The 12712-nt window shown below is 40.4% G+C and overlaps 1 protein-coding gene across 2 annotated transcripts in view; it reads left to right on the top strand.

The window, feature by feature from the left end:
- Positions 1-12712, top strand: part of PARVA (parvin alpha) — a 155538-nt gene that overhangs the window by 116159 nt on the left and 26667 nt on the right. For both annotated transcript variants that reach the window (XM_024558837.4, XM_045194041.3), the window contains exons 5-6: positions 8081-8221; positions 12306-12421. In XM_024558837.4, the coding sequence (XP_024414605.1) occupies positions 8081-8221; positions 12306-12421 (257 nt within the window). The remainder of the gene's footprint in view (positions 1-8080; positions 8222-12305; positions 12422-12712) is intronic.

Here is a 12712-nt window from a genome sequence, read left to right as displayed (position 1 = left end):
AAAAGTTCATAAGGATCGAAAAGATGTGGACACTACAATTAGCCAGCTACACCTCAAAGCTAGAGTATTCTCATTCTTTTCAACTGCACGTGGAATACTTACAAAATGTGTGTCCACAAAGTAAGTCTCAACAAACCATTACACAGACCAAATTTTCTGACCACAATGCAATAAAAAAAATTTTAACCCTCCCCATATAATTGGAAACACAAATATAGTAACTCAGGAATCACTCATACCAGAAAGAGGATTTTATGTATTCTACTTCTTCCAGGGGCAGTTACATTTATACAGTATGATTTATATGGCAACTGTGTTCATTAGAACATCTCAGTTCTTCTGCCATTCAGAGTAATGGAGTTTTTCTTCCCTGTCTTGATACTTTAGAACTTTTGAATAATACTGTTCCATTTTATCTAAAAGTAATCTCTCCAAAATCGTATTTGGATGATAACTTCAAAAACAACTGAAAGATTCACAAAATAATTCTAAAACAAAATTTCTAAAAAGCAAAATTATGCCTATTATTTTATAACAAGTGAAATTAATGATGAACAATTTTCAGAACTATGGAAACATGAGAGACACAATTTCCTGGAGGACTAAAATTTCTGCAGTAGGAAATTTTCATAGCACTAGCTAAAATTTGCCTAATAAAGAATGAAAGAGGAAAACCAGAAGCCTTGAAAAACAAATTACCTTTAAATCCTTGGCAACAGGGAGTGAAATTATTATTTAACTATAGGAATATTTGAGTGGATCTCTTAAATTTTGAGGGTTGAATATTTTAAAAATAAACTAGGGGTTAGGTATAACAGAAGAGGTTCTTAAGTAAATTTTTTAAATGTCATAAAATTGAAATAAGTGATAGAGGCTTACAAAATAGAGATGACCTTGTTTTATTTTATTTGCATACCTCCAAATGCTCAAAATTCAAGTAAACAATAATATTGGGTTGGCCAAAAAGTACATTTACTTTTTTCTGTTCAATGGCTCTAGTAGTGCTTAGCTGTCTTTAACGTTATTCAGAACAATTTTGTTAGATTGAATTGTGACAGCTCTTACATCATCATGCATTAAAAAAAACTTACCAAAATTGGTGAATTTTTGTGTGGCCATTTTAATATTGAAGATGGAAAAATATATGTGATATTTTTGGCATATTATGCTTTATTATTTCAAGAAAGGTAAAAATGCAACTGAAATGCAAAAAAAAAAAATAAAGATTTGTGCAGTATTTGGAGAAGGTGTGGTGACCAATCAAACATGTCAAAAGCGATTTGCAATGTTGCTTGGTACTATGGACATTTTAGCCAGATAATTCTTTGCTGTGGGGCTGCCTTATGCATTGGAAGATGTTTAGCTGCACCCCTGGCCTCTACCCACTACAGCCAATGGTGGGAGAGAGCTGACATACTCAAAATATCCACATCAATGAAGTTACTGATGAAAATGAAAAACATGTCTTTTATTTTATGGAAAAAACATAACAGGCTTTTTGGCCAACCCAGTAGAACTACGAAGTGGATTTGATAAGGTAGCTACATTCATCTATAAGGCAAGGCAACAGTTTTTCTTTCTACCAGCAATAACCAGTTGGTAATGCACACACATACACATACAGTGTTTATTGAAACTATTACCAATAGGAAAAGAGTCATATATAACCTGACAGGGGAATGATTGAATAAGTTCTAAGTCCTATAAAAGAATGAGTTATATTGATATCTCTTGATGCAGAAAGATACTCGTGGTATATGTTCGAGTGAGACATATAAAAAGACTAACAAGACAATAGAAAAGATCAATAAAACTAAAAGCTGGTTTTTTGAAAAGTTAAACAAAATTGACAGACCTTTAGCCAGATTCACCAGAGGGGTGTGGGGGAGGGGTACTCAAATAGGATCAGGAATGAAAGAGGGGACATTACAGCTGATACCACAGAAACACAAAGGATCATAAGAGACTACTCTGAACAGTCATATGCCAACAAATTGAACAACCTAGAAAAAATGTATACATTTCTGGAAACATACTACCTACTAGGACTGAATCATGAAGGAATAGAATATCTGAACAAACCAATTACTAGTAAGGAGATTGAATCAATTAAAAAAACCTCCTAACCAACAAAAGCTTAGGACCAGATGACTTCACAGGTGAATTCTACTAAATATTTAAAGAGGAATTAATACCAATTCTTTTTAAATTCTTCCCCAAAATAGAAGAGGGAACACTTCCAAGTTCATTTTACAAGACCAGCATTACCCTGTTACTCAAATCAGACAAAGATGCCACAAGAAAATATTAACTATACATGGTGTTATGTGGGTACTAGACTTACCAGGAATTCACATGGTGAATTATATAAATGTCTAACCACTATGCTATACACCTGAAACTAATATTGAATACCGCTGTAATTGTAAAATAAAATAAAAAAGAAAATTATTAGTCAATGCCCCTGATGAACACAAATGCACAATTTTTCAACAAAATATTAGGAAACTGAATTCAGCAATACATTAAAAGGATCACACACCATGATCAAGTGCGATTTATTCCAGGGATGCAAGATAGAAAACCATTGTTAGTATTTGCAGATGACATATTAGATATAGAATCTAAACCCTACATCTACTCTCCCAAAAACTATTTGTTACTAATCAATTCAGTAAAGTTGCAGGATACAAAATCAACATGCAGAAATCTGTTGCATTTCTCTACACTAATAACTGTCAGGAAGAGAAATTTTAAAAATGATATCATGTGCAATTGCATCAAAAGAATAAAATACCAAGGAAATTAAAGACCTGTACACTAAAAAGTATAATAAATTGATGAATGAAATTGATGAAGACACAAATAAATGGCAAGATATTTTGTGTTCATGGATTGGAAGAATTAATACTGTTAAAATGTCCATACTAACCAAATCAATCTACAGACTCAAAATTCCTATCAAAATTCCAATGGAATCTTTCATGAAAAAATAGAATAAAAATTCTAAAATTTTTATGGAACCATAAAAGACCACCAATAACAAAAGCAATCTTGAGAAAGAAGAGCAAGGCTGAAGACATCATGCTCCTGGATTTTAAACTATATTACAAAGTTATAGTAGTCAAAACAGTATGGTATTGGCATAGAAACAGACACATAGATTATTGGAACAGGACAGAAAGCCTAGAAATAAAGCCACACATATTTTATGACAAAAAGAAATGCCAAAAATATTCAGTATCTTCAATAGTGTTGGAAAAACCTGACAACCACATGTGAAAATATACACCAGGACCACTACCATACATCACACACAAGAACTAATTCAAGATATATTAAAGACTTGAACATACGATCTGGAATCATAAAACTCTGAGAAGAAAGCATACATGGCACACTTCTTGACATCAGTCTTGGCAATGATTTTTTTGGATTTGACACCAAAAGCAAAACAGCAAAAATAAACAAATGCCACACATAAAACTAAAAAACTTCTGCACAGCCATGGAGACAAAATACCATGAAAAGACTACCTACTAAAAAAGTTTTGCAAATGGTACATCTGATAGGGGGTTAATATCCAAATATATAAAAAACTCAAGCAACTGAATAGCAAAAAAACAATCAAATTTAAAAATGAGCAGAAGATCTGGATCTTCCAAAGAAGACATGCAGGTGGCTAGCAAGTACACGAAGAGGTGCTCAACATCACTAATCATCAGGAAAATGCAAATCAAAACCACAATGAGATGTCACCTCATACCTATTATAAGGTCTATTATCAAAAGACAGGAAATGTATTGGCAAAGATGTGGAGAAAAGGGAACCCTTGTGCGCTGGTGGTGGGAATGTAAATTGGTGCAGCCCCTATGGAAGATTATAGGGAGGTTCTTCAAAAAATTAAAAGTAGAACTGCCATATAACCAACCCAGTAACTCCACTTCTGGGTACTTATTTATCTAAAGAAAACAAACCACTAACTCAAAAAGAGAGACGCACCCCCACGTTCCTTGAAGCATTATTTACAATAGCCAAGACACAGAAACAACTTAAGCGCTTATCAATGGATGAACAGATAAAGAAAATGCGATTTATGTATATAATGACATTTTATTTGGCCATAAAAAAAGAATAAAATCCTGTGATTTGCAGCAACATGGATGGACCTTGAGGGCATTATGCTAAGTGAAATAATTCAAAATACTGTATGATCTCATTTATATGCCAAATTAAAAAAACAAAACGAAACAGCTCATAGATCCAGAGGACAGATTGGTGGTTGCCAGAGACACGGACATGAGGGTGAAAGTGGTCAAAAAATACAACCACAAAGATGAGTTACACCTGTATATAATGACATAGAAAGATACTCACGGCCTTGAGTGGTAAAACCTGTAGCAGAAAAATGTATATGCTATAATCTCACTTCCATGGATGAGAGAGAAAAATAGAGAAAACTCTAAGTTATATTGTGCATTAGGAGCATAAAAAGACACACCTAACACTGGTAACCAGGGTCACCTCAAGACATTCTCTCAAGTCCACACAATGCCAGTGCCTAAAATAAAATACCCAGCAATGAAAATTAAAAGCAAAAAGAAAAATCCCAAATCATAATAGAAAAAATTAAAGCAGAATTTCATTTTCTAAAAAATTAGTAATGCAAAAGAAATGAAGCAACGCCTTAAAAGCACTTCTGAATAAACAATGCCAGATGCTACAAAAATGATTCTTTTTAATTTTAGGAAGAATGCATTATAATTTTAGTATCATAGACCACTTAAAACTATTGGTGGAAACAGAAAGACAATGAGTGTTCCAGTAGGTCGTGTAAACTCCAATTTTTTAAACATGAGAACAAAATGAATCAACAGTGCAAAAAAAGGCTATTGACCTAGAAAACAAAGTTAGGGACCTAAGATACTCACTCTAAAGTCCAATGCCAGCAGGTTATGAATGTGAAAATTCATAGGCAATAATATAATACAATAAGGCTAGCAAAAAAAAGTGGCTCTCACGCTGCCACTCCTCCCCTCCTTTCCTCCCCAGTCCACTCTCAAGACCATCATTGCCTTCTGCCCCAGCAGCCTTTCCCTCTGAGCCACAATAAGCCTTCACAAGTTTTCTTAAATATGGAGAGCGGTACCAGTAAAATGGTGCTGGTCCTGTCAAGATAGGATAAGGTATAGAAAACAAAATGATGTCACTCATGTCAGCGAAGATGGCTGTCAGTCTCTCATGATACTTTGGTTCAAGAAGGAAACTACCTAAGTCACACCAGGTACCCTGCCAAATCCTGCCAGGGTGGCATGTCCAAGATATCAGCACACAGACGCATCTGCAGAGAAGAGCACACCTACTGATAGAGTGCTGGGGGCTCTTGGCCCCAAGCCACAGAATTTCCAGCTCAATCAGGTGCCAAGAATTTGGGTATAATTGAGGTGGACTTCAGACCAAACACTGAGACAGCAAATCTCCCACCACGAGATGCTGTTCCAAGCTACTCTGGACAACACACCACTGGAGGCTGTGCCCGACTGAGCTCCGGAACTTCCACAGCGCCTGAGGCACCGCACCAATTCCACTAAGACACCTGCTTGTCCTCCAGACAATTGGGCTTCAGCCTCAGGTCTAGTCAGCAGAGATCTTCCTTGGCAAGACACTGACAGCTCACCACCCACTGCGCTGGCTTCTGGGCCTGGGACTGAAACTCTGAGTTCACTAATCCCCCATTGATTGGTGTGTGTTAATTCTGTGTGATGTTACGGAGGATAGGATATTAATGTAATGTTGATGTTCTATCTTGTGTGGACCTATGTTTAGTAAAAGCTGAGTCTGAGCAACAGCTGTTGTGGCTCTCACCTGGTTCCTTGCCACTGCCGGGTATGGACTCAGCCGGGTGACCTACTTCCCCACCCCACTCCCCCCAGTCCCCAATCCCCAGAGCGAAGGTGCGCCCTGACTTACAGGAAAGACTGTTAATGGGACTGTCCTCAAGAGGTACGGCCTACAGGGTTTTACTGAGGGTGCGCGCACATTAACCTAGGTAGCACTTCGGGCAGCTTCTACCAAAATTGTGGTTGCAATGTCACTGGAAAACAGCCTGTCATTTCCTCAGCAGCAGAAGATCCCAGGTAAGAATTCACAGCCTAAAAATGAAACAGGCACACAAGGTTCTCTTCCAGATTTAACGCTCAAGAGGAAGACATTTAGATAGTATATGCTTATTAAATCCCTGAACTTTAGAAATACAGAATGATGGCCTCAGGCAACTAACGAGAAAGATACCAGTTTGGGGCATCAGAGATAAGAATGGCTCGAGATCATCCTATTACAGCGCTGAAAAGAAATCTTAAATCCACGGGAGCTGCAAAACTCCAGTGAGCCACCCCATTATCCCTGAAGAATCACCCAAGGGGCATTTGACTTGGATCAGCTAGAGCTACTTAAAAATAAAATAAATAATGCAAGCAATAGAGCAATCACTGATATATGGTAAAGTTTAATTACTTTGTATGACAGCCCTTAAAGAGGAGGATAAAATGCTTCAGATATGCTTCAGAGTGTCATTTCGATTAATCCTGAATGAGTTGTGAGGGCAATTTAGGTGAATCTAAAGAGATAATATATTTCTCATTAGGGAGTCCAGTTGTTCTTTTTAATGGATGAACATAGGAATTTAGAATGAATAAAGGCAAAACACAGTCTAATTATTTTAAATAGTAAGGGGTTATAGTATTGCATACTATAACCATTGATTTTAAAACACACCCTTATATTGAATAACAATACAAAATTAAAATTAAAAAAATAATAATAATAGAAAAAAAGAATCAAATTTTGAAAAAAGACTGTTAGAGAAGTCAGAAGCAATAATAAAGAAGTCATTGGAAAAGTAAAAAAAAACAAACAAAAAAACACACCATTATATGAGTGCCACTCAAAAAGAGAAAAATGACTATTAGAAGGCTTTCTTATTGCTTAGCACTTTTATATTCTGTTTTTCTGAAACTGCTCCCGTAAGCTTATTGAGACATGGAAGTGACCGCGTTATGCAGCGCGACGACTGACTGCACGTGTGTGGAAGCAGTGAAAATGCTCGTATCTTCCATCTGCCTGACAGCATTTGTAGGATGCCATCAATTTTAAGATACAACCTGATTTCAGGATTGTTAAAATGTAAAAAAAAGTGTGCCTTACAATTGATGAAATGGAACATGCCAAATGAGTTACTTTCCAGGTGGGTTTTAAAGGAAAAAAGGTACTTAAAACAGATAAATATGATTCAGCACGACACTTATACTATAAGGAATGTACAAAATGCCTGGAACAAGGACTTGACTGCTGCCCGGGGAAGCACAGAAGGCTTTCCCGTCGGGGCACAGGGCTATCCTTGGAGCAGGCAAAATTGAAAAGAAGAGGGAGAAATAAAAAAAGGAAGAAGAGGGAGAACCCAGAATGATAGAAAAAAAGAGTGTGAACATGATGGACTGCCCGGGCTGGTGTGGCTCAGTGGACTGATTGAGTGCTGGCTCTGTGAACCAAAAGGTTGCCAGTTCAATTCCCAGTCAGGGCACATGCCTGGGTTGCGGGCCAGGTCCCCAGTTGTGGGCGTGTGAGAGGCAACCTATCCATGTTTCTCTCACACATTGATGTTTCTTTCCCTCCTTTCCCCTCTCTCTAAAAATAAATAAATAAAATCTTTTAAAAATGAAGATAAATTTGATGGATTGGGGTAAAGGTCCCACTTGGAAGGTATAATTTGGGGATTCGGGCATGATCACAAGGTTTTCACGATACTGGCCCCACCAGTGTCCCTCATCGATGGGTGTACCTCAGAGACAGTGTGGGTTTGGTTCCAGCTCCCTGCAATAAAGTGAGTGGCAATCATTTTGCTGGGTCCTGCCTTCAATTTGTAAAAACCACAACATCTATGAAGAGCAATAAAGCCAACTGCAATGAAACAAAATATGCTTGTATGTACTTGGGTGAGTGAGTGAATGTGTGAGGACAGGCACTCGCGTCAGGGTTGTCTGTGGCCAAGAACTCAGCTATTCTTGTTTCCTTGTCCCCCCAGAGAAACTCGAGAGCGAGAAGCTGAACGTTGCTGAGGTCACCCAGTCAGAGATTGCTCAGAAGCAAAAGCTGCAGACTGTCCTGGAGAAGATCAATGAAACCCTGAAACTTCCTGCCAGAAGCATCAAGTGGAATGTGGACTGTGAGTTTTACGAAGAAAAATGGGTCTGGTAAATGATGCCTCTGGTCTCTACCGTGGTTTCCCCAAGAAGCCATCCAGCAAACTGCTGCATGGTGGGTGCAAACCCATTCACCTTCCTAAGGAAGGACACATCTCACACACAGAGAACCTGTCCTCCATACTTCTGGGGCAAGTAACAAAATGTCAAATCCAGTGTGCCTTTTCTGGGAAAGGCTTTCTGTAGAAGCTCACGTAAGCCTGGGAGAGGAAGACGACTCATACTCATTGAGCTGCTCCTGCATCCCAGCCCAACCTTCTGAGAACGCTCTTGTCTCCAGTGTGTAGGGGCCTCAGGAACCTGAGATCCCTAAGTTCAGGCAGCAGAGAAGCCGGGGAGCAAGGAAACTGGACAAAGCCCGCAGGCTTCCTCTCGCTCACTCATTTTCTGTGGGGGGGAAAGGATATGGCTGAGATTGTAGGCACTGGAACAATTTTTAAATTCAGGTTTCACAGCTAGGTACCTTGACGATCTCAAAAAGTATAAACCTTTCTTTTTTTTTCTTTTTCTTTTTTCTTTTTTTTCTGCCTCAGGGTCTGGATGTCTAATTTGGACTTAATGAGTCCATATCAGAACCAGCATTAACTCTGCAAATTGGGTGAACCCACAGTGACACTCTCTCCCATAGGGAGTCCAGAGTTGTTTCGTTCTTTGCAATAGAAAAAAATGTGAATTTAGATTGATAAAGTGATTTAGATTGTGTTCTTTGCCATTGTTTTAAGTATTAAAGGGTTTAATATTATATCTGATTGCACCCAATTTATAAAACCCAAAATGGACACATCCCCCATAAAAACACCTTTCAGACTTGGCGAAGAAAAGGGAATCTTTACCTCTCGACTTAGAGCCCCAGTAGCTGCCAGTCACAATCTCTTCAGCAGGTTTCTAACATCTGACTTTGGAGGTAAGATGCCAAGTACCTCCTTCAGCGTAATTACAGCTTTGCTTGCACAGTGCGATGAGCTGCCTCTCATCGCACTTGGAACAGGGCATCCTCTGCTGAGGGAGACAATGAGGAATGAGGGCAGGAGGAGGGGAGGCCATGTCTCTGGGCCCTAGGCGCTACCTAGCCTATGTCTCGGGAATCCTAATAGCGCTCAGTGGGAGAGAGAAAAGGAGGCTTGATCACTAGTTTGAGAAATGTATCTGCATTTTGGAAATCAACAATGTTTAGAAGCATTAAAGTGTAAAGTCATAAGCATTGAAGTCCTCCCACCAAGACCCCTGTTTAGTTTTTTTTTGTTCTATTTCTCACACCTCTGAATGTGCACCATCTCCATGCACCCTCCCTAACGAAACAAAACACCTTTTAACTTACCAGGGAACCCAATTTGGGGAAGGCTGAGATAAAAGAGTAGAATTTTTAAAAGCCTCACGAGGGCCATCATTGGCTTCGAATGATTTGTTTCACATTTACTTTCATTTCCTGTAGGAAAACGTACCTGAGTAAAGTAATCACTCACACTGCCATTCCTGTCTGGCTGTCTTCATATTTGCCCAGCACTGTCTCTATCAATGCATATTTTTACTTGATGAAGTTAGGTACATCTTGTGTTTCGTTATTTTCACATAAGAGTAAGTCATACGTATTTTCTGTATTCCCACGTGGTCTTCGTAGGTATCCTTTTTTGATAGCTGCTCTATTTCATGGGGTAGATATCCCACAGTTACCTTAAACCCTTTGTCATGGACATGGATCCTTTCAGGACATTTGGCAGCCCATTGCTAATCTCAGCTAGCGCCAAATTGAATGTCTTAGGTTGTGTCTCTCTTTGCTTCTCTTGAATTATCCCTGTCATAGATTTCCAGAACTGAGATAAATTACTAGGTTGGAGGGAAGAGTTACCTCAATGACTAGCTCCCTGGGATGTCTCCGGGCTTCAAGGACTGCTGGGCCTGTTTACCAGCCGCAGTGGTTTCTTCGGTGAGGAATGTGGCAGGCACAGCCCCTGGGGGAAGCTCTGTCCCTCCCGTCTGTTATCTCTCCGGGTGGTTTCTGAGGACATTGTGTCATTTTCCATGCGGGATAAAGGTGGTGAGGAGAAGCAGCTGTGGCGGGCTGCAGTTAGCACTCAGGAATCAGAGCAGTTACACTTTTTTTTCATCTGTTTTGCCTAACAGCTTTTAAAACAAACATTGTCTCTGCTTAATTAAAAAAAAAAAAATTGAAAACCACCGGTCTAAACCATCCTCCTGCTGTAGGACATAGTGTTCTCCAGATTTTTTTCAGTGATAATGTATTACACAATATTTAACATCTTTGTACGTGTAGTATGTGTGAGGGAAAGAGATGGAGACGATTCCCAGGAGGAGGGAGCACTCACTGGAAGAGTCTGGCCGCTGTGTGGCGCTTACGACAGAGCTCTGTCTATTGCTCACCGAGACAGGCGAGATGACGCACGATGTCACCAGGGTGCAAGAACAACCTTTCGGACCGCAGCTCCTCTAACATTATGCTTTGTCATGAAACGGGAGAGAGGTAGCGCACGTCCTACAACTCCCGGTGACTACACTGCTGGTGTGGCAGTTCTGATAGTGTCGGGGAGCACACCACGTCAGTAGGTCAGTCCCATGCTGGGAGCCTTTTTTGAGGCTATGACTATGGGTGACACTTTGACAATGGCCAGGAGCCCAGAACTGAAAACTTCTGGAAGGCAGAGTTAGAAGTAGATCATTTGTTGTTTGATGGTGGTGTTGAGCTGCTGTTCACAGTGAGTAGAAAACCTTCTTTGAAGTAGCAGTGATAACAAGAAACTCTAATGAGTTCCCAAGGAATGTCTGAATCATTTCCTTTTCTTGGTGATTTCTCAAAGCTTCTGTGGAGCAGACTCATCAATCCTAGCGCATACACCCTAATAGTGGGTCCAGTGCGTGCTAAGTACAAAAAAAAAAAAATGGGCACTTTCTGTTCTTTCCTTAAGTGCCCCTGTAATAAAGAACCATGAGGCTGGAAGGACTGTGAAGACAGGTCAAGTTTCTGGTGACTCTTCGCTTGTATGAGAAAAAAGGGGAGAAAGTCGACGTGGGTTAATTGCCTAGATGCCAGGCACTTTCTCAAATTGTAGTGAAAATTATCAGCCGTTCCTAGGCATCTGCTATGGGCTAGGAGCTTTGCCTACATTGCCTCTGGAAATTCTTCCAACCTGTATTTCTGCACCGGCACAATTATCCCCATTTGTGAAGATGAGCAGATTGAGGCTCAGAGTCCCTGAGTGACCTCCCTGAGGTCTTACAGGCATTAAATAAAGGGTAGAGTTGTTGAGTCAGAACTCAAGCTCTAACGTAACCATGTGTGCGCCTGATTACATCACGGTCTTTTTCTCCACACTTCTACTGAGAAAACTACAACCCAGAAGTTGCCCAGCTTTCTCTATGAATGGCTTAACATCCAGCACGTTGCTCAGTAGTTACAGAAGCCAACTGGGTCGTAAACATTCCCTCCCAGCGATTCCCCAAGGGGCACTGCCTACCCTGACCATACATGACACTCGAGAGCAACAAAGCCCTTTAGATATCTTTCGTGCTTTTCTCCAGGGATCTTTAAAGACCTGATCAAAGGAAGGGATCCGGTGTTCCTGAGTTAGTGTCCATTCGTTGAGAGCCTGCTGTGGGTACAGCCTTGGAACACGGGTAGTGGTGATAACCCAAAGGGTTCACTCACATTCACGTTGGAAGAGAGGAAGGGTGCAAAGCAGACATGTCCATGGTCATTAAAATAGAGTAAACAAAAACATGGATGTGTTGGATAGCTGATCTGAACTCAGAATTCAGCCGCTGTCAGTGTCTCTATGGGAACCTTGGGTTAGAGTAGAGAGGCCCTACGTTGAAAACCCATCAATAACATGTTTCAGGAAGCAACTCCTTAGGACCTGGCCAAGAATGAGGGGGCCCAGGGTGAGGTCTATGATGACTAAGGGTGTCTGTCCCCCGATCCTTTGGGTGGGGTAAAAGAACCAATGGGTGTGGTACAGCTACATTTGGACTATCTGCCTGTATCTGCCCAGAACCTAGAAGATCCTCTAATTTTTTTTATCATCTTTATTTCAGCTGTTCATGCCAAGAGCCTGGTAGCCATCCTGCATCTACTGGTTGCTCTGTCCCAGTATTTCAGGGCGCCAATCCGACTCCCAGACCACGTTTCTATCCAAGTGGTCGTGGTCCAGGTAAGACGGAAACCACTACAAACATCTGCGCCCTTAAAGAGGTGTGAAAGCTGAGTTCCCATGAGAGCTAAGGCGCGCTGGGTAGCTTGTTAGGACAGCTGAATGAATGTCAGGTGTTCTCGGGTGTGCTGTACATTGGGAAACATGTGGCTGCACTTTCTGATGCGTGTGGGCTTATTTCTGGTAAGTGTGCAAAGGGTGGAAGAGTGTGTGCTTGTATATGGGAATGCCTTGTGGGGGCATGTACCTGGGGTTTACGTGTTCTTCTCAGGAGGGTGTGTGGTGTGTCTG

The sequence above is a fragment of the Desmodus rotundus genome, chromosome 5 (genome assembly GCF_022682495.2).
Source record: "Desmodus rotundus isolate HL8 chromosome 5, HLdesRot8A.1, whole genome shotgun sequence".
NCBI classification, from domain to species: domain Eukaryota; kingdom Metazoa; phylum Chordata; class Mammalia; order Chiroptera; family Phyllostomidae; genus Desmodus; species Desmodus rotundus.
Note: the sequence above shows the minus strand (reverse complement) of the source record. Positions and strands in the feature narration are given on the sequence as shown.